Below are 27,589 nucleotides of genomic sequence, written 5' to 3'. Positions count from 1 at the left end.
TGAGAAGAGATGTAGCTTTTGGGTCTTGTTTTGATATGGAAATCTTGATTTGTAATTTATGAATTGCAAGCTCCAAGAAACCAATCTTAGAGAAGGTTGCTAAAGTTCCTTTGTCTGGGAATATAGCCATGAATTCATTTGGAAACAACTGCTTAACTTGGAAATCCCACTTATCATTGACCACCAATCTTAAATCTTCATTCAGTTTTTCCTCTGTAGCAAACCCTGCTTTCACAGAAATCAGCCCCACTGCCTGAGCATTTTTAACTTGATCTTCTGGCAATTCCATAGCATAGAAACCTTGCCCTTGATTTCCAACCCCAAATAACTGAAGTTTCTTCCCCCCCCACAGCATTACATTCAGCTGCCATATGTCCTTTTTCCTTGCACTTGTAGCAAACTGGTAGATTGTTACACTCAGACTGATGATGCCCAGTGCCCAAACATCTGAAACATTTAATCTCAACTGGTTTACCTTCAGTAGATCTCCCTTTGCTTTCATTATACCTTTTATCATCAGCAGGCTTCCATACAAGAGTTTTAGATTCCTGCCCTGTTTTCCCTGACTGCTGACCTCTGTCCATCTGATAACTCCCCATTCCTCCTCTACTCTCATCCCTGTTATATCTTCCCCCATGAGAGGGGCCTGAGGTATCTCTGAAACCTTGATTACCTCGCCCCCCAAAACCTCCCCTGCTTGACTGACCCCCTCTCCCTTGGGGCTGAAAAGGCCTAAGTTCAGTGCCATTACCTCGCTGAAGCTTGAACCGCAGATCCTTTTCCTGTCGGACTTCCTCTTCCAGCAAATCATCCTCCTCCATCCAATCCTCTTGCCGTCTTTTCCACGAACGACCTTCATCTCTATACGCCATGGTGTTTCCCCTTACCGCTGATGCAAAGGATTGCAGGAGTGGCGGCGGCGGATCCACCCTCTTGACCTTGCGGGCTGTATGTCCAAAGCGGCGGATGTCTTCCCTAGAGGCTGTGTGCCCCACATCCACATCTATGCTACCTTTAGGGATCCAAATCCACTTTGGGCCCAATGGTCTCCAGGAGTGGGTATGGATATCCAGATGAGAAAAGCCCTTGTCCAACCCTGGAAAAGTATCACTAATGACATCATCTTCAACCTCCCGCCCATTCTCAATTTGATCACTCCTCATGTTCTCTGACAATTGGTGGCCTGAAATTGCATTCATAGATTTTAGAGCTATCTCCACGCGATTACTCGCCTTCTCTAATTCCTGGAAATCCTCAATCTGTTGATCAGCTACAAACAGCGTCTGTTTAATTTCTTCGGCCCATCTGTTGTTCTGCTTTTGAATGTTCTTAATCTCCCAAGCAGATATTGGGCCATTTGTTCTTCTCCTGCAGTCAAACTTGGGTGAATTTAACTTTGGATTTGATCTAGAACTGGAAGCACTCTGGGAAATCCTTTTCCCAGTAGAGTCCACTTTCTGATTAAGAGATGGCCATTCCCTTAGCGCTAAGGAAGACTCCTTGCCCTCCTCAAGCAGCAAATCATTTGTATCAATAAGAGCCGATCCCTCACCCTCCCGGAATATTTCCTTGACATTAACATCATCTCGTTGGATTGACTGCCAGGGATGAAATTGATTTGAATTCCCCTGCCCAAATCCCCTACTGAAATTCGTGCTTTCACCCAAACATTTGGTTCTAACATGTCTAGCTGCAATACGATTTGCTCCATGCACATACTCATCACACTTCCCGCAGAGGAACACCTCATCAATATCACAATGAACGCTAGCAATCGCACCACATAGAGAACACCCTAAATCCCCCCACGGATCAGGACATATCTCCGGGGCAGGCTTGCATCGCAGAGTAGTTGCCGAGGTCTGAATGTTTCCCCTCCTCGCCGATGAAGTTGTCGTCACGCCCAGGTCTCTCTGCTCAGCGGTTCCTCGCTGCCCTGCGAGCTTGGATTCCGCGCCCCAACAACGACCCTCCCTTGTCGTCGATGGAGCACCCGCCGATGGCCGCAGGCCCCTCTCCGGCGTCGAATCCTTCTCGAACATCGAGTAGGTCCTACCGGCCGAGGCGGCGACGCGCTCTCCGGTGACCGCCGTGTCCGCCGGGCGCGCCGTCGCTCGGTTCGCTCCCGCGGCTGCGCTCATCCGGTTATAGGTACATGCAACAATGGAGTATGTATCACTCACGACGACGAAGACATAAAGGTGTAGTAGTTAGGTGAAGGTGATGTTGCACTGTCATGACTCATGATCATCATCGAGAGTAGGAGTGCGCGCGATTACGAGCGGTCTGTAATGAAACCGATGGTATATATATATATATATATCTTCATTCGTCAAAAGTAGTATGTAATATTGTATACTTCTATCTATACAGCGGCACAGCCCTAATAAACTTGCCACGCAGCTTTCAGTAAGCTGAAAAAGGCAGGAAATTTTAAAGTCGCATCTACTCAATTCATCCCAAATTATAGGACGTTTGACTTTTTTGACACCAAGTTTGACTATTCATCTTATTCAAAAATTTGTGCAAAATTTCACTTTTTTAGCGTGGCTTGGTTTATTAATAAAAGTTCTACAAGAATGACTTAAATTTGACTCTGTTTGTACAAATTTTTAGAATAAGATGAGTGGTCAAACTTAAGGTAAAAAAGACCAAACGTTTTATAATTTAGAACGGAGAGAGTATAGTTTTATATCTATCGGTATCTATATATGTAATTAATATTAAAGAGTATTTTATTTTTTCATGTCTGACTCTCTGCCTCATTTGTTTATCCCACATTGTTCATCTCGTAGTCTGAGGACTAACACTCTCATCCTTCTCTCTTTGAGTTTGAAGTTATAAAACTTTCATGTACATATAAAAAAACGAGATCCAACCTAGGAGAAACTAGGTGGGTTTCTATTATAGGAAGAGAAATAGCTAGGCACCCAAATTCAGTTCAAGAGAGAATTTGAATGTGCCCAACCAATTGAGCTAGGCTCCGAGGACTATCACTCTCATTCTTCTCGCTTTAAGTTTAGAGCTATAAACTGATTCAAGGAGGGGATAATTATGGGAGAGATTAATGAGAGATAGGGAGGATAATGGAGAGAGATACATGAAGACGTGAAGGCTGAAGTTAAATGTGTTGAAATAAACTTTTTGGTTCAGAACCCATGGAATCATTGTCGGTTGATAATATACAAACCGACAATGATGATTCCCACCAATCGGATTGTATGTATTACCAAATGCGGTGATGATTCCTGTCACCGCTGGTTGGGTTTAAAATATGGCAGCGATAGAATTTTTACCCTATCATTGTCTGTTTTAATGGTAGTGATGGGCCGGTAGAGATCATCTGTTTTGTAGTGACGGTGGACAATTAATATGCAGAGGGTATTTTGTGATCCAAAAAGTTCGACAGAATCAAGCTCTGGTATTTCCATGATCTTGCTATTATATTGGATTAGTAGCGTCTGCACTGTTGACGGGCAAAACAACTTTACCACCTTTCTCCTTTCCCTTTTGTCACGTTCCAGGTAGTAGTTCCAACAAATAGGTGACGCGTATGATCGAGTGGTTGATGATCTGCAGCGCCTTTATGCCAAAGCTAGCCTATTATTATTAAGCCATTTTGAAGCGTCGTTAGTCAACGCATTTTGGGTGGCACGTCATCGTAACGCGACTACGTTAGCATATGAGGATTTTTGACCATTCCAAGTTTCAACCCTCACGATTTCACCATGGAGATGACAATGACGAAGTTATCATCATGAAAAAAAATCCAGAGTAAAATAATGTGTTAATTTGCAGTTACGCTTTAATAATTTTGTTGACAGCGCCGCTAGCAAGTTCGATCCAGCAAGCAGCTAGGTTAGCTATAGTGAAGCTTCACTGAATTAAGAGGTAGGGAATTTTGTTATTGGGGAATTATAAATTTTGGTTTAAAGGCCAAGGAAAAATATCACGTCGATGTCATAGACGTAATCATCCTTTTTGTTTTCATATGGAAGTCTATTCTTGCACGTTAGAGAGAAGACGGGCAAGATGATGTATAGAAAACAATTATGAGGCCATATGAATTACTTCTTCTGTCCTTGAAAGCTTCAGTTCATAGAATCCGTACCAGTCAAACTTGTTTAACTTTGACCAACTTTATAGAAAAGAGCATCAATATGTATAACATAAAATGAGTATCTTATGAAAATATATTCAATAACAAATCTAATGGTATTAATTTGGTACTATAAATCTTAGTGCTTTTTTCTATAAATTTGGTCAAAGTTTTAAAAGTTTGACTTAGGACAACTCTATAAGTTGCAGCTTTCAGGGACGGAGGGAGTATATTGTATAGTACTCTTCTAATATGTAGTAAGAAAATGTTAAGCTTTTTAGTAGAGCTGGTGTGACACCTAAACTTTTTGAGTTTGTCGTTTGTGCATAGAGTCTTGTTATGGTACACCTACCTGCAAAGAGGTAAGACATGATTCAAATCTTAGCCATTATTATATAATAAAGAGAATAATAGTTAGAGAATAATAGTAAGTGTTGGGAGAAGTTCTTAATTTTATTATATATATTGACACAAAACTTATGTTGTATAGATCTCTTTTAATGATGGATGTGAGTGCAATCATTGTATATATATATAGTTGATTATTTTATATGTGAAAGGATCTTATTGTGCATATATGAGTGAACATTTAAATATTGTTAGTCCTAGGTAGAATATAGGAAATTATTTTTTGATCTTATGAGTATCACTACTGGTTTCTAGCTAACAAGGACCGGTAGAGTAGCACATGCATCACTAGTGAGAGTGAGGCCATCCAATACCATATTTACAGGAATAGGTTACGGATTTGCTATATGATATTGTAATATTTCTATTAAACATAGTGTCTATCTATACATGTGCCAATGCAATCAAAGAATCCATAAATAATTCAAGAGGAGGAATATTAAGAATAATATCAAACTATAATGAGCAAGTCACCTATCTAGCAATCAATATGTATAATATTATCTAAGGAACATAGGAAGTCTTTATTCAAGAAAAGACATAATAAATAACATCTTTGTGCTACAATAATCTCCATAATTTTCTCTAGGAATATGTTAAGAATATAGCAACGGCTGCATATCATGATTGTTTTCTCGTGTACCAATAATGCGGTACTTTGCCCTTTTTGTTAGCAGGGTGTGCAATGCCATTTCGACTTGCTTCATAGTAGGTCTATCCTGACCTCTAAGCATCAAACACATCTTGGCGAGGGAGGCAACACTGCTAATCTCTTCCTTTGTTGCTTCTTCACGAATTTCAGCAGCAATTATCTCCTCGATTGGCCTTGAATTAAACTCTGAGAGAAAGTAACTTGACAAGTTCTGTGTGGAGCCTGTCTCATTTGTAAAAATAGGTTTTCTTCTAATTAGCAGCTCCACAAGCACCACACCAAAACTATATACATCACTTTTTTCATTCAGTTGACCCGTATGGTAATACTCTGGATCTAAGTAGCCAAATGTGCCTTGTACAAGTGTGTCGACATGTGTTTCGTCAATTGGAACCAACCTGGAAGCTCCAAAGTCTGAAACTTTAGCTGTGTAGTTTGCATCAAGGAGTATATTAGATGACTTGACATCACGATGGAAGACCGAGACAGAGGCTGCAGAGTGAAGATAATAGAGTGCCCCTGCAGCTTCAGCAGCAATTCTCAGGCAGTCTTCCCATGATAAGGAGAATTTGCTTTCCAATGATGGATGAAGAATATCATACAGGGAACCGTTTGAAATAAAGTCATATACCAATAATGGTACCTTTGTTTCAAGGCAACATCCAAAAAGTTTCACGATATTCCGATGGCTTATTTGTGAGAGAATAGCAACCTCATTGATGAACTGATTGATCTCGCTCTGCTCAATGACCTTAGATACTTTTATTGCCACAACACGTTGATCAGATAAGATTCCTTTGTACACCATGCCATGCCCTCCACGACCAAGGATCCGTGTTTCATCAAAATTATTTGTTGCCTTTTCTAGCTCTTCCAAGGAGAAGATTTTTGTCTTGTCATTTGTATTTTCATCAGATGATATTAATTGTTCAAGGAGAAGGCCTTTGTTCTGATGGAAATATTGCCTACGCAGTCTCCTTTGAGCGTGCCTTCTCCATCTAAGGATAGCAAATGTTGCACACAAGGCCAGCAGTAAAATTCCAAATCCAGCACCAAACCCAATCATGATACCTGTTATGAAAAATGATTCCACTCACATCTTGGGTTTTAAACATTTTGGAATGTAATCGAGTGCAAATTAAACTTACCTGATAGAAGACTTAATTTTCTTTTTTCGTGGATGCACCGCATAACTGTCGAATCATAATGTGTTTTATAAGGGCATTCTGTGCAATGGTAACTTCCTATGGTGTTTTGGCATTGTTGTCCACTGCAAATGCCAGGTGTCATTGCACACTCATCAATATCTGCAGCCAAATGCACATTTGTATATATAAGACGAAAGAATTAAATCAAATAAAAGAAAATACGTGGTACTACTGGCTTCTATAATTAATATACATGTAGTTTTTTGTGCAAGTGCTAACCTTGGCAACCATTTAGGACATATGGATTCCCTTGAAAGCCAGCCTTGCATTTGCATCGGTAACCAACATATTGCTGAGAGTCTTCGTTTGCTGAGTTGACACCCAAGCATGCACTGTTAAGGCTAATGCACGCATAAGTGGTGATATTCTGTGGTGCCTCCTGGCAGGTAAGATTGGCTACCACCCAGTTCAAATCTTGACTGATTGCTGAACTTGTGTAGAAATACCCAGGAGCCACATACGAATCAGTTCTTGTAACTCCCATGGTCCCTTCACTGATATTGATGTGTGAAACATAGTGACTTTCCAAGAACTCACCCCAAAAGAGTTTCTTGTCAGTGCAGTCGAGCTGCAATTCTTTTCTCGCGGAGCAACCTTCATCTAGGCCGAATGGGAATGGAACAGTGATGTCCCCACAGGATCGGCTACAATTTGCCTTGCGTGGAGCTGGATTGTACCCTGTTATTGTCCGTTGGAAACAATTATTAGTTTGTATGTTACAACAACTATATATTAATGTACTAATAATTTGGCAGGAAAGAGAGTGTTTTCGATTAACTGGACCTTTGTTTCTAAGTTTCTGAATGGGTAGACTCAGAAATTAGTTTATTTTACCACAAGTTTATATTAATGTACCAAAAATTATTGTATGAAAACTATACACTAAGAACATAGATTTTTTACGTAATGCCCCACATAAATTAATAACCATAGAAACTGCCTATGGTTAGAGCACCTTTAACAAGGCTCTTACTTAAGCCATCGGGGTCTTGGAGGCAAAAACTACACTCTAGTAGGGTCCATACTAGAGCTCTCAAATTTAAGGGGATACTTGAATCCCCCTCCCACCCCTTAGTTCTAATAGTTTTCTTGCGTGCGGGTCTTTCCCCATCCGTGTGTCTCTCGTCCATATTCACACGCTGCCATCATCCTATCCCGCTTCCTATCTGTGCGCCGCCTAGAAGAAATCGGCACCACTGGATTCGATGGAGAGGTGGCGCCCCCAAGCTTGCTACGCGGCAGCCCCCGCGACCAGCCCTGCCCAACACCTCCCCCTCCCCCACATCCGCGTGCCGCCCTAGCAGGCCAACGTTAGAGAGGTCATGCCCTTGGCCCCTTTCCCTTCCCGGCGCCGCCCTTTCTCACCGGAGCCTCTCCTCGACCATGCCCCTCCCATCCAGAGTCGTGGATCCTGCCCCTCAAGGCCAGAGCCCTTCCTTGCCTCGCTCCTTCTAGAGGGTAGCTTAGAAAACAGTACCAAGAAATAAGGGAGCCCGCCTCAAAAGAAAAGTAGTCCTATTTTAAAAGCTATAACATTGGTGTTACCCTTAGATGCTTCAAAAGAAACTGTAGAGGAAATTAAATGTACTAGATAATACTCTACTTGTTCCAAATTATAAGTCCACTTTGATTTTTTTTGAAGATATATATCAAATTTGCTATATATGTATCTAGATATAACATATGTCTACATATATAGCAAAATCTATGTACTAAAATAAATTTTAGTACATATGTTTCATTTCATCACTATAGCCTAGAGCAATTATTGCTGACCAATTAATCTATAACGAACACAAATACCAATCTGTGACGGTGTGTTTCGATCTAGCAAATGTATGGCGCGGGACACATGACGTTTTTGTCGATCGTCATGGTGAGTTAACTGTGACGTATTTTCTCTTGTCTGTGACTAAAGTAAACCGTCATGTATCAAGGTATTTTTTATAGTGAAAGTCAAAACGACTTATAATTTGAAACGGAAGGAGTATATATTACCTGTATCACGCATGCATCCATCTGCCACGTAAGGATTGCCAGAATACCCAGGTTCGCACATGCAGACGTATGAAGGCAACTTGTCAGTGCAGGTGCTGTGCTTGCTAACACATGCATACTTGGTCTTGTTCACCGACGCAGCTGCACAACTTGGCTCATCTGCCACAACCCAAGAAAGCCACATGCCGTCGCTTTCAACGCTGATTCTGTCCCACAAAGAGCTATTAGGCTGTTTAGGATTTGCTTTGGGGTCGTCATTCCTTACGAACTGGAGGTTCAAGCTGGAAACAGTACGGGATCCATAAAGAAATATGTAGTAACTGCAACATCCAGTGCCATTGCACTGCTGCCTGGCCATGGCTTCGTCCATGATTCCTTCGCTAGGGCAGGTGACCTTGCACAGAAAATTAGCTGAGCCATCGTCGAGCAGCCAGCTTACGTTGAAGTCACAACCAGTGAAATCTAGCTGCAGGTAATGATCAAACCCAGTGAAAGACCGGCCCGGTGGTTTCGTCCATGATGTGTTGTACACTTGGACACCTGGTATTATGGGGACGGAGCGCGAAAAGGCAACCCTCACACCTGTTCGATCGTAGGAATTGGAACAAATGTTTACATATTGTGTTGGTGCATGTAAAAAACGATTGAATTAGATAGTGAGTTAATTACAATTTTTTTTTAGAAAAAAAATCAAACCGATTTAAAAGATTGTTGCCTTTCTTGAAAATCTCTGAGACGTTTAAAAGATTGTAGCCTAGTTTCTTGAAAATCATAGTAACAACACTATGTTTTCAGCCTTATAGATCTTATTATTTAACTGCTGTGTTTTGTCTTTATATATATATATATATATATATATATATATATATATATATATATATATATATATATATATATATATATATATATATATATATATATATATATATATATATATATAATATTCTATACCTTATATTCTACACCACAAGTCAAATTGAGTAGAAAAAATACTGAGCAGTACTGGAGAGTGTTCAGTATCATCTTGTCAAACACTCAGGACTACGAAAATACTGAACAATACTGAAACACGAGTACTGAACGATACTGAATTTTGCTCAGTACAACAGTTCGGTGTAGAATAGTATTCTACACCTAGGGTGTAGAATAGCATATATATATATATATATATATATATATATATATATATATATATATATATATATATATATATATATATATTATACATAAGATATTTCAGTTATGACTACTATGATTGCTTTATACAAAATTAAGTGAAATAATTCCAGCATTTTGCTTCATGTTCCCTCTGTCACAAAAAAGATTAAAATTCTTACTTTTCTATAAACCTACTTAAATTTAAGAAAGTTTGACTGAATTACTAACTTACTAAATAGGATGACATTTTTAACAGAGAGAGTGTGTGTGTGGAGAGAGAGAGAGAGAGAGCACGTACCAGTTCCGTAAGTGTAAGTTGGATCGATGTCAGCAACGACCTCCGTGTCACCGCCGGTGAGGAAGAGCCTCGGCTGCGTGGTGGTGGTGTTGCAGATGAGCTCGAAGTCAGGGTCTCGGAAGCAGCCGGCGCCGATGCCGAAGGGGTACGCGATGCTCAGGTTGCCGCACGTCTTGGGACAGCCCGCGAGAGACGCTGCAGAGGGTACGACTGCGGCGGCGGCGCCATTATCGCCGGCGGCGGATCCTTGCGCAGCTGCAACTGCAGCTGCCCCAGCGTACGCAAGTAGGACCACAGTTACCGTCGTCAGAAGCGGTGGTGAATGATGTGCAAGGAACCCCATCGCCCGGCCTGTCCGTCGCCGAATATGATGCCGAATGCCGCCGATGCTGCAGCTCTCTTCAACCTCCAGACGGGTATATATGTGTGTGTGTGCGCGCGCGCGTGTGTATGTGTCCAGGAAAGACGTACATGCATTCTTCTTTATTAGTTTTGACGGTGTCGTAGTGATTTATGCTACATATATAGGTTTTATATTTACTTAACAACAAATTAACACGTGCTTGCAGGGTCTGTCTATTTGGTCAACGAACTAGTTGCCGTTTGAATGCGTGTCAGTGAGTAATCCTTCTCTGCGTCTGCGTCGTCGTCGGCTGGAAATGAAGTATCGAAGCACGTATACAATATAATTGATGACTGGGAATGGAGAGGCGCATGCTGCGGCCGGCAGGGCATGCGTTCGCACAATCATCACGCATCGGTTTCGAGCATGGAATACAAGGGACGAGGAAGCGGCTGTACATGTGTCAAAGCCAAAGCACGTGTGCATTGTCAATGTACAACACCAAAGGAATCCCTTAGTGCACGGAAACTTCTGCGCACTTGTTATAAAATCTGGAATATATTGGAAGTTTGGACAAGATATTAAGGGTTATTTAGATTGGTACCATTGCAATTCTTAGAGTTTGGAGATCTACCATTACAATTCACGTATTCGGAGATGTACCATTGTAATTCAATGTTTCACTGATGAATGCCATTGTTTACGTCTTCTAGCAGCTTGGGCCCATTGTCATGCGTACGCGTACCGTACGCTTTTCTGAATGGACGTTTTTGCACCTGTGCCAATTGTGAAAGGAGCTTGTATCCGTGGCCCCAGCTCTCACTCTCTCCTTCCTCCTCTCGCTCTCACTCTCTCATTCTCACCCCCTCCTGACACGGTGACGACGGTCGAACCCTAACCTGTGCTTTGTGCGGCCTGCCCCACGGCCCTCTCCTGGAGGCGCCAACTGATTTAAGCCCAACAAGGGCCCAACAAGCAAACCCTAAAGCACAACTCATCCCAGCCGTCGAAAACGATCCAACGGCTCTAATTCATTCGGACAGAAGAGCACTCATATAAAAACCGATCCATACCCTAACTTTTTCCCTCACTCTCACTTTCGTCTCCCCTGCTTCAGCCGTCACTTACATCCATACCCTAAACCCGTATTCGTCGCGAGCGCCCGGCCTGGAGCAGCCCCGCCCCACGTGGTGCGATGCACGAAGCGCGCAGCTTGGCCCCGGCTTGGAGTCGCACCAGCGACGGTGATCCCGCGTGGCTTGCGCGTGGCACTGGAGGCCTCGGCTGTGTGCGGCGCGGCCTTGCCTGCACCCAGCGCCGACTTGGAGTCGCACCGCAAACGGGTCCTGGCTTGTCGCACGGCTTGTGGCCTAGGCACTCGGTGCGGGCGCTCGGCCCGCGGCCCCTTGCATACCTGATGGTGTGGACCCCGGGTGCGTTCATGGAGACGCACGCGATGACAGTGGTGACCCGGCCAAATCCGGGTACGAGCCACTCGGTCCTGCTGCGGCGACCCAGCCCATCCGCATACGAACCGCATGAGTGAGCCGGTCTTAATCTTACTCTGATTCTTAGGGATTTGAGATTTGTAATTTTGAGACTTTTCTCGAGTTTTGCCCAATCATCTCCTTCTAATTGCTTAATGAGATTCCAAGTGAAAAACTTGTAAATTTCTGAGATTTGGGATAAACCGAGATTAGTTATGACTAATTGCGATTAATAGTGAAACCCTAACCCTAATCAGATAGTTAATCATGTCATTAACTTAAAATAGATCTAATTAAAACCTAATCTGATTTAAAATGAATCTAATCTTGACACTTAAACATATAAACATGCATCACGAAACAAACACGTAACATGAACTAATTTTGCATTTAATCTGACTTAAACGAAATTAATCTAAGAGAGGCATAAAACTTGATCTAGCATTTAACAATGTAATATGGTCATGAATAGATCTAAGTAGGCTTTTGATACCGATTGATAGATCTAACCATATCATAAATCATAAATAACTTATATACAGGATCTCAATCTTAGACTATTACATGACTAATAACTAATTGATGTGGAAATACTAAGGAGATCAGTGCTAGACCAGCATTGGTAGTCTCCATTGGAGCCTCCGGTGGCGATGTAGACGTTGCTAGACCAGCGTTGGCAGTCTCCATTGGAGCCTCTGGACGTTGATGGTGGTGGAGATGGACGTGATTCACCAGCTGAGGGTTGGGGAACCCTCTACAGGTGCTGATCTGCTCGTGTCGGGTAGCGTTGACCTTTGGGACACCACCGGCACTGGCCTATAAGGGATTGGGACCTTTCTAAACCCTTTAGCGCCTGATTTGATCGGTTTGGTGGGAATGAATGACTTTGGGAGGCAACAAGGACGCCTCTGCTTATATAGTGCGCTTTGGGCTAGGGGGCCAAAACCCTAGGCGAAATCTAAAGGCTGTTGCCGATCGCGACAGATCTTATCACGTTGGATAGATACAACAGGTGGACTTCTTACTTAACGATTAATTAATCATATGGTTAACTAATCTCGTCATTATCACAACATTTGTCGAGATCACATCTAATCTTTGTCTCTTCTTATGCTTCTCAGCACCAGAATCATACTTTCTATATCTACTTGGGCAACGTATGCTATGGAAACCAGCCTGTTGTGTAAACTATAGAAACTCTAATCAAGACCATAAGAGTCTAATCTGATGGCTAGAGGTAAAGGTGGGTTATTTAGCACTTAACACCCCCCCATCTCATCCTAATCTCAGTTTTTGCAAAAAAAAAAAAACCCAGCATGCCCAGCACAGATCATTTAGGGTGTGTTTGGTTCATTTTCGAGACAAGCCTAGTCAGCAAAACTAAGTCAAACCAATTCACAGTTGTTTGGTTGTTTGCATTGTGTTAGCCGGGCTACAACATATGTTTGTTTGGTTGGTTGGCTTGCTTCTGGCCTGGCTCCAGAAGAAACACCAAACCCGTGTTTCTTTACGGGCCTAGCTCCGGGTGTACGGATGGCTAGCTTTGGCCCGGCTCCAGCGGCTGGTCTGGAAACCATACAATACAATTCTGGTCTAAATCTTATAACTAAGCCAAAAGCCAACTTAGAAGACCAACCAAACACACCCCTAGTAATCGAACAGAATTTTGTGGTGCCTAGACGGATTTATTCATTTCTTTATTTTTGGAGCAGGATGCACCATGGAGATCGAGGACGCCACAACAAAGCGTCCCCGCACAAGAGGCAGCGGATGCACAGGCGACGGCGCGGACCGGCTGAGCGCGCTGCCGGGGACAGCCCTCTCCTGAAGGCCCGGCAGGCGGTGCAGACGTGCGTGCTAGCCACGCGATGGCGGCACCTCTGGCGCTCCGTGCCGTGCGGTGCCTCGACGTCGACCACGACGAGTTCATCTGCAGGACTGCAGCGGCACCGGCGTTGTCCTTACAAAGACCGTGCCAAGGAGTGGGAGGAGTTTGAGGATTTCACCGGTAGCCGTAGCCTGATGCATGGCTGCAACGTGGCTCTGTTGGATTCTTGCTCTCGGTAAAGTTTAACTCCCGCCACATCGAATGTTTAGACACATATATAGAGTATTAAATATAGATTATTTATAAAAATCAAAAACACAGATAGAGAGTAATTTGCAACACGAATTTTTTGAGCCTAATTAGTAAATGATTGAACACTAATTTTCAAGTACGACAAAAATATTATAGTAAACTTTAACGCCCTCGATCAAACACCTCCTTACTCGCAGCAGGGCAGCTGGTTTCGCCCATAGACACGCAGGCGGATGGCTCCGACGCGCCATGAAGTAGTGCACGCCACAGAGCTCCATCCAGGTCATGGCGCCTCAGGATGCTGTACCTCTGCAATGTGGCTCTGGATACTCGTTTCGAGAAGCATGTCCGTTCGGCTTGCAGCTCGTTGGAGGAATCTGGAGCTGGAGGACTGCACGTGTGCGTTTCAAGCACTCACCTCCCGCTCACTGAAGAACTTGGTTCTGAAGAACTGCGTGTACTGCTCTCTCTCTCTCTCTGAGATTACATTGCCCTCACTGAAGAGCTTAGTTATTGCAGGTGGCTCAAATAATGTTTCACTGTGTTGTTGTGGCCCCTGCGATTGCTCATGTTTGCCTCGATCTTTGCCTTGCTAGAAATATTTCAGTGAATCAGACATCACCACTGCCAAGGCTCTGTTTTATCTGTCGACGAGGTCACAGAGACAGTGTATTGGCAAGTAAACTTTATTGTCATAAATCCTTAGTCTATGCCTTGTATATGTATCTTGCCATCTCCTGGTTTTATCTGAAAGTTGATTATTTGACTACATGTTCTACGCTAAGATGTACTTAGAATGCAAGCATATACCTTTGACTGGTTTCTAGAGGATATAAGGCTTTGCTCTGTAGGCTATATAGTCCCGATGCTCTATTTTCTTATCCTATGCCCAGAGCAAAACCTTGGCGTCGACGAGGAGTCCTGTATCAATCATGGGCATCCCCGTTCAATGCATCCATAGATGCACCGGTAGGCACAGGCAGGTTACTTGGGCTCTGACCAGAGCACTCTGAAGGCGGCCGACAAGATCACGGCGCTGCCGGGGCAGCCACACGTCGACTTCGACCAGTACAGCGGGTATGTGACCGTCGACGAGAAGCACGGCCGCGCGCTCTTCTACTACTTCGTGGAAGCGCCGCAGGATGCATCGTCCAAGCCACTCCTCCTGTGGAGCACCGCCTGCAGCACTCTGCTCAGTCAAGAGAGAGACAGAGACTACGATGGCGGCCGTTGGAGACCGTTGGCTTCCAACCGTGTTCTAGTAAGTAAACCTCCGCCTCCCTGCCGCTCGCTTCAATGGCGCTTCCGGTGCTGCCTGGCCAGTCGTTTGAGCCGGGGAAATCCTTGGCGGATGAAGTCTCCCGATCTCTGAAGCTGCCGGTCTGCAAGGCTACCTCGGATGCTTCTTCGTTTGCCCTCGTGGTCTCTTTCGGTCGTTGCAAATTCCGCCTGGATCCCTTCTCGGTCGGGATCATCCTTCAGGCCACCATAGGGGGCACGGCGGCTTACCTCCGTGTTTCTCAGCTTGCCGCACGCACCTTCAAGTTCTTTGTTTCGGACAGTAAAGTCGGCTTCCTCATAGTCAGCCGCCGCTCGTTCTCTTGCGAGCAGTACCGTGCTTTCTTCCATCTCTGGAGTAATGGTGGTCCTAATTGGCGCAATGAGTTTCGCCTCTACCTCGAGGAAGAAGAGCGCTCTTGGAGCAGACGAGCCCCCCGTCATCATTCTGGCTCCTCCGCTTTCGTCCGCCCTGGTACCTCCTTTGCTGATGCTGCGCGCCCCTTTCGCCCGACCTTGTCTCTTGACCTAAATGCCAATCCGGCTGCGCAAGGCTCGGCCCGCCCGCCGCCGCTCACCGGGGCTAACGCCGTTCCGCTTCCGGCCAAACGCTCTGTTTTTCGCCGTCTTCAACCTCCGGTCGTGCGCTCTACGGCAGGACCTTCCAGAAACCCTATCCATGGAGGTCCGACCAGCAAATCGCCTCGTGATTTCCTCGGGGACAGGCGCATGCTTCCATCCTGCCCCCGATGCCTGTCGTCTGATCACTCAGGCCCTATTGCATGCAACCAATACGCTGCCACTCCTGTTTGCAACAGGGACACACTGCTCTATTCAGCAGGGCTGCTTTTTTGACCGGGCGCCGCGATTCTACTGGCCTGGGTAACGGCCGCGTTACTGCTCCCAGTAAAAACCGGGCCGGTCATGGCTCGACGGGCATTGGGCCGTCCCCCCAGCCCCCACCTATCCCCCCCTTGGAACCAGGGAAAGAGCTATCCCTAAATCGCGCATGGGCCGCCAAGGGGAAAGCAATTGCAACTAATGACCCGAGGCCCAATACTATTCACCTCCCTCGCTCGGTGGCAACCCCCCCTCCTTTAAGTCGCCCTGACCCTTCACCTTCCACTCTCCTCGTTTCTTCCTTTGCCACCACTCCAGAAAACCCCTCTCAGCCACTGTTCACCCCTCCGGGCGGCGCCACCGAGGTGCCTTCGCCGTCGTTCATGGCGTTCCAACGCGCGGACCCACGGCCCTTCATCCCCAACACCTTCCAATGGGTCGACATCCCGAACCGTGAGTTCGTGTCAAGGGCGGTTGCTCCGGTTCGCCCGCCGGCGAACAACGAAGACTTGGCCATCGTCACCTTCAACCCCCTTCCGGGAAATGCCTTGAGCTTCAATCAGGTCAGAAACACTGTCAGGGATTGCTTGGTTCAGCTTAGGGTGGTTCCTAGAGGCATTTACCCGTGCCATTTAGGCCAGGCTTTTGTCAGATTCCATCATGCTTATGAGAGAGACAACCTGGTGTTGCAAAGCCCTTTAGACTTTGGCCATGTTCAACTGTCTTTCATCAAACATAACGAGGGGAGGAACTGGAGGAGAGTTGAGTACAATGAAGAATGCTGGATGATGCTCCTTGGCATGCCAAATGATTACAAAACCGAGAGGCATATCTACAATGCAGTCAGTGATTTCTCTAGAATGATCCTGTGGGAGGAAAGTGATGACTTCCCTGGCAGAATCCTTGTTAGAGCTAGAGTGCAGAGTGTGGAATCTGTTCCACAATTCATTGTGTACTCCGATCCTTGGAATCCAAATGGCCACTCCTGGACAGTGCAATGTGAGGTAGTCCAACACATGCAGCAGGGACAGCAACCTCCAGAGGAAGATCCTGTCCCAAATGAGCTTGAACTAGAAGCCTTTGTCCCTTATGACTTCTTTGGGTATGGCCAGCCAGTTGCCCAGCAGGAGCAGATACACATTCAGGAAGAACAGGAGCAGGACATGCAGCAGCAGCAGCAAGGCAATCAGAACTTTCAGGTGCAAGCAGTGCTGAACTTACCAAATCAGGACCAACAGCAAGTGCAAGGTGGACAGGTTGAACTCCAGCTCCAGCAGGCCAATCCGTGGGAGCCATGGGCCCCCTGGCCTCAGCAACCAGCCCAGCAAGCCAACCTACCCAACCCGCAGCAGGCCAACCCCCAGCAGGCCTTGGCCCAGCAGCAACAGCAGCAACAGGGCCACCACTTCAACCTCAACGAACCCCCTCTGCAGAATCAACAGGGGATTGACCTTAACCTGGACCCAATTGAAGTTATTATTAATCCAGTCAACCCTCAGGTTCAGCAAGAGCAGCTCAACAACCCTGTCCAGGAGGAGGAGCAAGTCATCCCTCAACCGATACAGGTGGCACAGCATCAACAAAATCAGCCTGTGCCACAGCCAAACTTACCTCAGAACCACAATGTTGCTGTTGAAGGAGACTTCATGCAGTGGGGACACCTTCCTCAACTCCCAGACCTCATTGGAGAGGAAATCCCCATGGATCAGCTAGTTGACCAGATGTTTGAGGATCTTCCTATGCTTGACCCCTTGCAAGAAGGAGGACATGATAACCTCAACATGGATCTAGATCAAGTCCTTGAGCAACTCCCTCTAGGACCACTTCCTCAACAAGATTTACAGCCTCAAGAAGTGCAGCATGAGCCACAGATGCAAGCTCCTCAGGAAGTACCTGAGGGCCCGCAAGAGATTGTGCAGGGCAACCTTGAGTTACATGGACCCCCTCAGCTCCAGCCACAGAATCTGGACCAGAACCTGGACATATTTAATCAGAACATGCAGGTTGGGATGACTCTGCTACCAAACAACCAGTGGGGACCAATTTTCCAAAACTGGGAAATCAGAAAAAGTGAGGAATATCTCTCTCATACATGGGACAACCTGATCAATCAAGGTAATAAAGTTCAATCCTCTGCCAAAATTCCCATCAATTGGATCACTATTTTTATGAGCCTTTTGGCCTCAGCAGATCGTTTTAAGTGGACCAAAAACTTCATCAACTCAGGGGCACCTGCCTTCCTAGGAGAAGCCTCAGGTATGATCAGTTTGGCAATCCCTGAATCTTGCCCCAGCACACAAACAGTTGTTGTCACTGAGATTGAGCAGACTGGCCCCCCAGCCTCTAATATGCAAACTGAAACTGTCAGTCTTGATCCCCTTGCAGAAACTGAAGAAGAACAGCATCTGCCTGATAAGATACAAGCTGAGGAGGAAGGTCAGGGAACCAGCAGAAAAAGGTCCTCGGCAAAAAGAGCTGCACCAATAGTAGAAATTGAGGTACGTAGAAGTGAAAGGAAAAAAGCAGATAATGATGGCTTTAAATCTCCCAGCTGTCCAGTTCTGAACTGTATTGCCTGTAAACCAACACCACCAACTATTCTCACTAAATCAATCCAAAACCTTGGTGTGCAGTTTTGCAACATGAATCCAGAGGATGTTAAGGAGGAGAAGCTGCTAAAGAAGAAGGACAAGCTGGAAAAAGCAATCAGAAGGAATAGCAAAAAGGCTACAGACAAGGATGCACCAGGGAAAAGTGCTCAAGGAAAGGCCAATGAGGCCACTGATGACTAAGCCACCCCCTATTCAGGGATGAATACTATTTTGCAATGATAAGTCTTCTAGGTTGTTTGGATGTTGACAAAAGTAGGGTCTATCAGTGGATCTTGACAAACTGTGTTCCTTTGAAAATGTTTCAGAAGATTGATGTAACCACTATGTCAGTTTACAGAGCTAGCAGTACTCCTTCTGAACCTTTCTGTAGTCGTTTTAAACCTGATCCTTTGGCTCTCCTTATTGCTAGACTTTTGTTTGAGTTGTTTAAAACTGCTTGGTTCGTTCCTAGTTTCACTCAAAGTTTGGTTCTGACGGTCACAGTCGCTGTGACCCAAGTGCTGCCTTCTACTTATCAAGTTTAATCATGAATCAACAAAACAACAGAAAATGGAAAATCTTATCTTGGAATGTGAGAGGATTGAATGCTCCGTGGAAATGGAATCCGATTAGAAACAAGGTAAATGAGGCTCAGTGTGATATCATTTGCTTCCAAGAAACCAAGATGGAGTTTATTGACTCCACCACTTTAAGAAACTTTTGCCCCCCTCAATTTGATTGCTACCATTACCTACCTTCAGTTGGGGCCTCAGGTGGCATCCTCATTGCTTGGAAAGGAAACTTCTTCACCTCTCTTTCAGTACTCCTGGAGAACTTTGCTGTAACAGTGCATTTCAGCTCACTCCATGATAATTCCACTTGGCGCCTAATAGTGATTTATGCCCCCTGTACTACAGAACAAAGGGTCTTGTTCTTGGATTGGTTCAGGAACTTTCACATTGACAGCTCTGAAGCCCATATGATCACTGGAGACTTTAACCTCATCAGAAGACTAGCAGACAGAAATAAGCCAGAGGGAGACACAAACAACATGCTCAGATTTAATGAGGCCATCAGCTCATTGGGCATTAATGAAATTGTGCTCCAAGGAAGGAAGTACACTTGGTCCAACATGCAGCAACCTTCACCCTTGCTAGAAAAACTTGATTGGGTATTTACTTCACCCTCCTGGGAAACCTCATACCCCAGTACAACAGCTAAAGCTCTGGACATGACACCTTCTGACCATTTCCCATATGTAATCAGCATCTCCACTGCCATCCCCAAAACCTTTGTTTTTAGATTTGATAATAACTGGCTCAAGCACAATGACTTTCAACAGATTTTGCAGCAAAGCTGGCAGATCCAGCCTACCAACAGTGACCCTGCAAAAAAATATCACAGCTAAAATGAAGACCCTAAGGAAAAATATCAGGGACTGGCAGGCTGCTCAGATGAACTTAAAAAAGTGCATTGCAAATGTGAAGTCAATTCTTCTTTTTCTGGAAATACTGGCAGAATTTAGGGACCTAAGCTTACCAGAGTGGAATTTCCATGAGATTCTACAAAGTCACTTGCTTACCCTTCTAGAAAAACAAAGGGAATATTGGAGACAGAGAGGATCCATCAGATGGGTTCAGCTTGGAGATGCAGGAACACACTTCTTTCATGCCAATGCAACTTTGAAACATAGAAGCAAATTTATCACTCAGCTAACAGATCCTCATGGGATTACTTTAACAACCCACAAAGACAAAGAGGACCTCATCTGGCAAGAATTCAAAGAAAGACTGGGAGTCACTGAATTTAATGGGTTCACCATTGATCCCTCATCCCTTATTCAAGGAACAGTCAGCCCTGAACTCTTCAACCACTTAGAAAGCAACTTCACTCAGCAGGAGATTGACTCAGTTATTAAAAATCTGCCAAATTACAAATCACCTGGCCCTGATGGCTTCAACAATGAATTTACCAAGGCTTCATGGCAAATAATTAAGAATGATTTCTACAGTCTTTGCAATGGATTCCAAGACAACTCATGTTGCCTCCAGAGCATCAACAACTCCTTTATTACTCTGATCCCCAAGATTCAGAATCCACAGAATGTTAATGACTTTAGACCCATTTCACTCCTGAATACTTCAATGAAGCTGATAACAAAAGTGCTGGCAACAAGACTACAAGGAATTGTGACCAAGATTATTCACAAAAACCAGTATGGCTTCATCAAATCTAGGACAATCCAAGATTGCCTAGCTTGGGCTTTTGAGTATATCCACATGTGTCACCAGTCAAAGAAAGAGGTGGTCATTCTGAAACTTGACTTTGAAAAAGCCTTTGACAAAATGGAGCATCAGGCTATGATCAAAATCATGCAAGCTCAAGGGTTTGGTCAAAGGTGGATCTCCTGGATGGAAAGCATCTTCTCCTCAGGCACCTCTTCTGTTCTCCTTAACAACAAACCTGGGAAAAGATTCAGATGCAAATGGGGGGTAAGACAAGGAGACCCTCTATCCCCACTCTTATTTGTTTTAGCAGCTGACTTCCTACAAGTTCTCATGAACAAAGCCAAGGATTTAGGGCTACTCAAGCTACCAATCCCACTTGATTCAGATAAAGACTTCCCAGTACTACAATATGCAGATGACACGCTGATTATAATGGAAGGGGACCCAAGATAGCTATTCATGCTCAAGACAGTACTTCAGAACTTCTCACAGTCTACTGGTCTAAAGGTAAATTACAGCAAATCTCAAATGTTGCCAATAAACATCTCAGAAACAAGACTAGAGCTTCTAGCACAAACCTTTGGCTGCTCAAAAGGAACTCTGCCTTTCACATATTTAGGCCTTCCCCTTGGCACTACCAAACCAAGAGTAACTGATTTCCTGCCCCTAGTAAGCAAGTGTGAAAGAAGATTGGGAGGGGTGACTGCAATGCTTAACCAAGCAGGCAGGCTTCAGATTACTAATGCTGTCATGTCATCTTTACCTACTTTTTATTTGTGCACTTTGGAATTGCCCAAGGCAGTGATTAAGCAAATAGACAAATTCAGGAAGCATTGCCTCTGGAGAGGAAGCAACATAAATGGTACTGGCTACCCCAAAGCAGCATGGAAACTGGTATGCAAAGGCAAAGCCGAAGGAGGACTTGGAATCATTAATCTGGAAGCACAGAATCAGGCTCTACTAATGAAGAATATTGATAAATTCTATAATAGAAAAGATATTCCTTGGGTACAGATGGTCTGGGAAAAGCACTACAGAAATAACAGGCTCCCAGGTCAAGTTAAAAAAGGGTCTTTCGGGTGGAGGGACATTTTAAAAATCCTGCCAAAATTCAAAGAAATTGCTGAAGTGCAGATTAGAGACGGTAGGACTTGCCTCCTGTGGCAAGATAAATGGCACACTAGTATCTTCGCAGAGACCCTACCACAACTACACTCCTTTGCAAAAAACAAGAACATCACAGTAAACAAGGCTATCTCTACTGAGAACCTTTTTGATCTCTACTGTTGTTGCCTTTCTTTCGGCTTTTTTAATAAAATTTTCTGCAGGGGCCAAGGCCCCTCCAGTTCTCTCAAAAAAAATTCTTATCCTGTGACTACACGCAAGAAAATATCTTCTTTCATTCCTGTGAACATATATCTCACTACTAGAAGCTTTGATGTGGGCCTGGAATTTGCATATTTACTCTGCTTTTTTTTATAACATATGTAGTGTAAGACTTGATGTTTGGTTCCGCGCCTTCCCGGCCTCACCAGCCATGCTCTGTTGTGGTGCCGTTATGATCATTTCTGACACCATAGTTGTGGGGGAAATTTAAGTATTCGCCATCTTTGCGGTTAGCACTCCTTCAGTTACCACTTTTAGAATGACAATTATATATTTGCCACTTGAACAGTTCAAAGTGCCTCATTTTTGCCACTTTTGGCGACGTAGCACACTGGCTCATCCTTCCAGCGCGGAGAAGCCATAGAAAATGACTGTCCTGCCCATGTCTCCTCTCTCTCTCTCTCTCTCCGCTAAGTAGTCCCACCTACCCCTCTCTCACACTCGCTGGTTGGTGGACCCCACTTGTCGGTCCATCCCTAACCTCTGGCCAGACCCTTATCTCCCTTTCTTCCATCCATGGCTGTTGCCCCCATATCGTTCGCACTAATCAGAGTAGCAGCATGTCGCGAGTGCTAACCCGAGCGAGAGGCGCGCACGAGCAGCGGCTGCTACTACTGCGAGCTTAGAACCAACGAGTAGGGGGCTGGTGCGTGCGAATGGCACGTGGCTCAGCTCGACGGCGGCGGTTCCGTGGCTGGAGCTCCATGCGCGGAAACGGCGCCCTAGCGCTGGTGGAGGGCATGGAGCTTGTCATCGCACTCAGCGCCTGCTGCGACTGCACGGCAAGACCCACCTCAGCCAACCTCTTCCTGACGACGGCGATAAGCATGGCGGGAGCATGCGAGCGACATGGCCAGTGTGAGCTCGGGAGGCAGCGATGGTGTAGCGACCGAGCGCGAGCACAAGCAGCCGCGACAAGTATCAGAGTCAGCGCGGGTCATGGCGGTGGAAGGCCAGCTGCTCTGGCCCTCGACGCTAGTGCCGCCCGCGCTGATGAAGAAGCCGAGGCCCGAGCTAGGCCTCACCGGCGGTAGGATGAGACGGGAAATGACGAAAGCGGTGGAGCTCTCACACTCACCGCGACGAAGCTCTCACTTGTGCCAAATCTAAGGACTGTTGTGTTGCCACCTCTGCCATCAATTAGTCCTCCATTGCTGGAGCTGCTACCATCAATGGAAGGAGTGCTGCTGCTCTGGTCACTGTTATGGATTTGGGAGCGGCGGCCATGGATGGAATTGAGAGAGAGGGTTGGCTGATGGGAGGTTGGGGATGGGCTCCACCTATCAGTTAGTGAGAGAGACTACTTGGCGCAGAGAGAGAGAGAGAGGACAGGGGTAGAATAATCATTTTTCATGTCTTCTCTATGCTAGAAGGATGAACTTACGTGCCACGTCGCCCAAAGTGGTAAAAATAGAGCACTTTGAATTGTTCTGGTAGTAAATATGTAATTGTCATTTTAAAAGTGACAACTAAAGAAGTGCCAACCATAAGGATATCAAAAACATAAATTTCCCTAGTTGTGGTAGCAAAAAAGCAGTCTCTGCCTAACCAAACAGCGACAACAACTTCATTGTAGCGGTAGCATATGGTGGCCGCCAAAAATCCCCTAAAAGGAGAAGCATCCTTCCAAGAGTTAAATGTTGATATCATCTATCCTAGTAATTCATCAACATTTTCATTTATATGTTCGTTGTAGATATGTTTATGTGGAGTCTAACAAATTGGATTTTCTATTTTATATTTTTTCTGTACTTTATGTGATTTTTCAAAGATTTAGCCAAAATAAATAAAAAAACAAAATCTTCATAGCAAAAACTTTGTACTAAAACATAATATGTTCACTGTATAGGTCCATTTATGTAGAGTTCAAGAAAATTAGATTTTCTATTTTATATTTTTTTATAATTTACTATGATTTTTCAAAAAATAACCAAAATAAATAAATAAAAAAGATAAAACCACTGTTACTATAGCAAAACCATTATTCATCGTAGTAAAACCGTCTTCAAAACCAGTTTAGAAAGGTAAAATGCATGGTTTGGCTAGTTTTGAAGGTAAGAGAGGAAAAACGGACTTTGGTAAAATGGGAGGAGAAAAAAAAAGACTTTTAGAGCATCTTCAACAGTTTAACAAATGACTTCTCATTCATAACTTTTTTAGCAAAGTGAGGAAAAACCCTCTTTAACAGTTTGACATCTCAATTTCCCATCTTTTTTAACTCGGTATATCTCTCTGTCTAGCGTGCAAATACGCGTGCGAGCTTCATACTTAGCATCGGTCTTTGTTCTTGTACTTAGCGAGGTTCTTCATTCATTTAGCGGGCTTCTTTATTTTGTTAGCGAGTTTTTTAGTTTTTGGAAATAAAATTTACCAAACTGTTATAGATAAGATCTTTTTTTTCTTTATATTATTTTAAGAGTTGACCAATAAAATTTGAGAAATGAATTTTGTCGAACAGTTGGAGCTTTAACTTGACGAATCCTCTATGGCCAAGAAACTTGGTGGTGGCAACTGGGCCCCTACTAGCCGGCCCAAAACTGCTCGACGCTGTACTCTCTCGCCGCCGCCGCCGTAGAGGGAGACGAGAGTCTAGACAAACTCTTTCCCCGTCGCTCCGGCGCCGCCGTTCTCAACTCACGCCCGCGTCTCGTCCGGCTGGTTCCGCTCCTCCCCAGCTCACGCTGCGGCGCTCGGTAAGCCCCGGTCCCCGACCTCCTCCTTTCGCCCTAGCTTCCATTACCCTTGCCTTGTTTGCTTTCGTCCCCCCTCGTGAACCCTTCTCGATTTCAGCCTTCCGATTAAGGTCCTCTGTCCTATTCATCAATGCTTCGCCATCTCTTGAAAATCTTCCGCCGTCTCTCGATCTAGCAGCTCGACTCATCTAGTAATCAAACTGGATTCCACGGTGCTTCGTGATTTCTTATTTGTGATGAAGATGGACAAAGTTTGTTTTTTTTTTGTTTAATTACGCATTTATTTTTGGTGTGGGTTATTTCATCGTCCTCTAACGGAGGAGTTGCGCCGTGCAGGAGTAGTGCACGCCATGGATGTCGAGGAGGCGGAGCGTGCCCGCGCAAGTGGTGATGGCGTCGGCGGTGGCGGTGGCGGGTGCTCGGCTGCCGGACCGGACCGGCTGAGCTCGCTGCCGGACTGCCTCCTCCATACCATCATGTCCTTCATGAAGGCCCGGCAGGTGGTGCAGACGTGTGTGCTGTCTAAGCGCTGGAGGCACCTCTGGCGTTCCGTGTCGTGCTTCGACATCGAATTTGCTGAGTTCAAGATGGTGCCTGTTTCTGATAACAACTCTGGCTCTAGTGGCGACGACAACTCTGGCTCCGGTGGTGACGATAACTCTGGCTCTGGTGGTGATGACAACTCTGGCTCCAGTGGTGATGACAACACTGATTCTGATGGTGACAGCGTGGAAAGCACCGATTCTGATCTTGTAAGCTCTGATTCCGACAACAGCGACGTCCCTGATTCGGACGGCAACAGCTCCGAATCTGATCTTGACGACTCCGACTCCGACATCACAACTTCTTCTGATGAGGGCAGCTCGGAATCTGATTCTTCCATCTTTGGCGCTAACAGCTACGACGACAACAAGGTCAAGTACAAGGAATGGGAGGATTTTGAGGATTTCACTGTGAACCTGATGCGCCAATGTAACATTGCACAGCTGGATTCATTCCGCCTGCATGTAGCTGGGAGCAGAGCACCTCAGTTTGGCAATAGACAGGCAGCTGGATGGCTCCGTCGCGCGTTGAAGTACTGCACCCCAGACCGGTCTGGTCAGCATAGAGGAGTGAGCTCTGGTTCTTGGCATCTCAAAAGCCTGCATCTCTGCCATGTATTTCTGGATAACGGTTTCATGAAGCGTGTTAATTCAGTGTGCCGCTCTTTGGAGGATTTGGAGCTGGACGACTGTAGTTGTCAAATTGAGTCAGTCACCTCCCAGACGCTGAAGACCATGGTTCTGAAGAATTGTAGATGGCGCAATCTTTCTGTGATTGCATCGTCCACAATGAAGACACTGGTTATTGATGGTGGCTCGAATACTGATGACTGTGGGATGGTTATCTTGGCCCCTGCTGTTTCATATCTGAACCTGGCTGTGAAGGCTGGCCAATTTTGTGGTGGTGTTTCGATAAACGAGGTGCCATCCCTTGCCAAAGCTTCAATTCATATAAAGGGTCACGGTCAATTTTATGGTTTCATCAGAAGTAAACTTGACGGCGATCAGTTTAAGCTTCTTTGTAGCATATCGAACGTGACAAGTTGTCAGGCGTCGGGTCAAGGGTATGCCTTCGCTGTCTCTGGCAATTTTCCAATTTATTCACTCCAGTAATGTTATTGTACTATCTAAGTATCTATACTGTACTTCAGGTGCTTGGAAAGGAACCCAGATTCCAAAAATTCAAGAACCTGAGGAACTTAATGCTGAACAAATGTAATCTCAGTGACAACTTCCACATATTGGCTTTCTTTCTTGAGAGTTCACCTATTCTTGAGAAGCTCACTTTGCGGCACTGCAAGGTATACTGTAGTTTGGTTTTTAACTTCTTACTTAACCAACATGGTTCATCAGTCTTATCTCTTTTGTGCTGCCCACAGTTCCCAAAATATTCTAGCAAAAAGAAAGGAACGCCCATACTCAACAAGACCTCATCTTCTGAGCTCTGTGGACTGGATCTGCTCTGTGAGAACCTCAAGGTTGAAATCATATATAAAGATGGCTATGGACCCCACCTTGTCAGGCTTCTGCAGCGTGTTTCAGTGAATCTGTTGGAAAATAACATTAAACTCACCAGAGTTAATTAGTGTTATTGGTATCCCAGGCCTTCAGATGTAGAATTTAGTAGCACATTATAGGTTACCTTCAGATGCCCTAAAATCGAAAGCCTATACTTTTGACCAATTTCTAAGTGATGAAGGCCTTTGCTGTATTGACTATTATGCTATTGGTTATCACTCTTTTTCCTTGCTTAAGGATATGGCTGCCTCTGGGAATTATCTGTTTTAAGCCCTGTGTACTGTGTGCCTGTGTAAATTGTGCACTTACATGTTTGCTTTTGTGTTTTCTGTCTGAGGTCTCGTTCACCCGAAATTCAAAAACTTTTCAAGATTTCCTGTCACATCGAATCTTGTGACATGGAAACTGTGCACAGTTTGCGTAATTTGCAAGACGAATCTTTTGAGCCTAGTTAGTCTATGGTTAGACAATAATTATCAAATACAAACGAAAGCACTACAGTACCCAAAAACTTTTCGCCCACTGAAACTGTCTCCAGTTATAAAAACACCGCAATCTTGGAAAAAATGCTCGGGAATCACATGTTTTCTACTGTTTTTTTCTCTCCCTGGGAATCTTTGGGACTAGCCATAGCCAGAGAGGCACATACTTTCGAAAACTATACACCAGCTTGAATTCATCCCACTTTTTGGGTCTAGAGATTGCTCGAGGCTGTGCTGACTACGGACGAACTGAAAACTTTGTGCTGAGTGCTGACTACAGATGAACTGACCAGAGTACAC

The 27,589-nt window shown here is 44.9% G+C and overlaps 3 protein-coding genes across 3 annotated transcripts; 1 reads left to right on the top strand and 2 right to left on the bottom strand.

Annotated features, from left to right (window-relative positions):
* LOC8074365 (putative wall-associated receptor kinase-like 16) lies at positions 5,075-8,812 on the bottom strand. Its single transcript, XM_021461813.1, has 4 exons — positions 8,366-8,812; positions 6,587-7,045; positions 6,308-6,466; positions 5,075-6,230 (listed from the first exon to the last, which is right to left on the bottom strand). The coding sequence occupies exons 1-4, from the start codon at positions 8,733-8,735 to the stop codon at positions 5,104-5,106; spliced, it is 2,115 nt and encodes a 704-aa protein (XP_021317488.1). The 5' UTR covers positions 8,736-8,812; the 3' UTR covers positions 5,075-5,103.
* Positions 9,664-10,193, bottom strand: LOC110436007 (wall-associated receptor kinase-like 1). The gene is made up of 2 exons (XM_021462144.1): positions 9,822-10,193; positions 9,664-9,674 (listed from the first exon to the last, which is right to left on the bottom strand). The coding sequence occupies exons 1-2, from the start codon at positions 10,162-10,164 to the stop codon at positions 9,664-9,666; spliced, it is 354 nt and encodes a 117-aa protein (XP_021317819.1). The 5' UTR covers positions 10,165-10,193.
* On the top strand, positions 24,561-27,161 carry LOC8074362. The gene is made up of 4 exons (XM_021460954.1): positions 24,561-24,747; positions 25,084-26,353; positions 26,441-26,590; positions 26,669-27,161. Exons 2-3 carry the CDS (start codon positions 25,098-25,100, stop codon positions 26,481-26,483), a joined length of 1,299 nt encoding a protein of 432 aa, XP_021316629.1. The 5' UTR covers positions 24,561-24,747; positions 25,084-25,097; the 3' UTR covers positions 26,484-26,590; positions 26,669-27,161.

The sequence above is a fragment of the Sorghum bicolor genome, chromosome 5 (genome assembly GCF_000003195.3).
Source record: "Sorghum bicolor cultivar BTx623 chromosome 5, Sorghum_bicolor_NCBIv3, whole genome shotgun sequence".
NCBI lineage: Eukaryota > Viridiplantae > Streptophyta > Magnoliopsida > Poales > Poaceae > Sorghum > Sorghum bicolor.
Note: the sequence above shows the minus strand (reverse complement) of the source record. Positions and strands in the feature narration are given on the sequence as shown.

Bases quoted from the DNA above. Each gene is read 5' to 3' on its own strand.
- LOC8074365 (XM_021461813.1), bottom strand. From the start codon at position 8,735: ATGGACGAAGCCATGGCCAGGCAGCAGTGCAATGGCACTGGATGTTGC. The intron at 7,046-8,365 runs GTAATATATACT...GGACAATAACAG, and splicing joins TGGATGCATGCGTGATACAG to GGTACAATCCAGCTCCACGC. The intron at 6,231-6,307 runs GTAAGTTTAATT...TTTTCATAACAG, and splicing joins AAAATTAAGTCTTCTATCAG to GTATCATGATTGGGTTTGGT.
- LOC110436007 (XM_021462144.1), bottom strand. From the start codon at position 10,164: ATGGGGTTCCTTGCACATCATTCACCACCGCTTCTGACGACGGTAACT.
- LOC8074362 (XM_021460954.1), top strand. From the start codon at position 25,098: ATGGATGTCGAGGAGGCGGAGCGTGCCCGCGCAAGTGGTGATGGCGTC. The intron at 26,354-26,440 runs GTATGCCTTCGC...ACTGTACTTCAG, and splicing joins TGTCAGGCGTCGGGTCAAGG to GTGCTTGGAAAGGAACCCAG.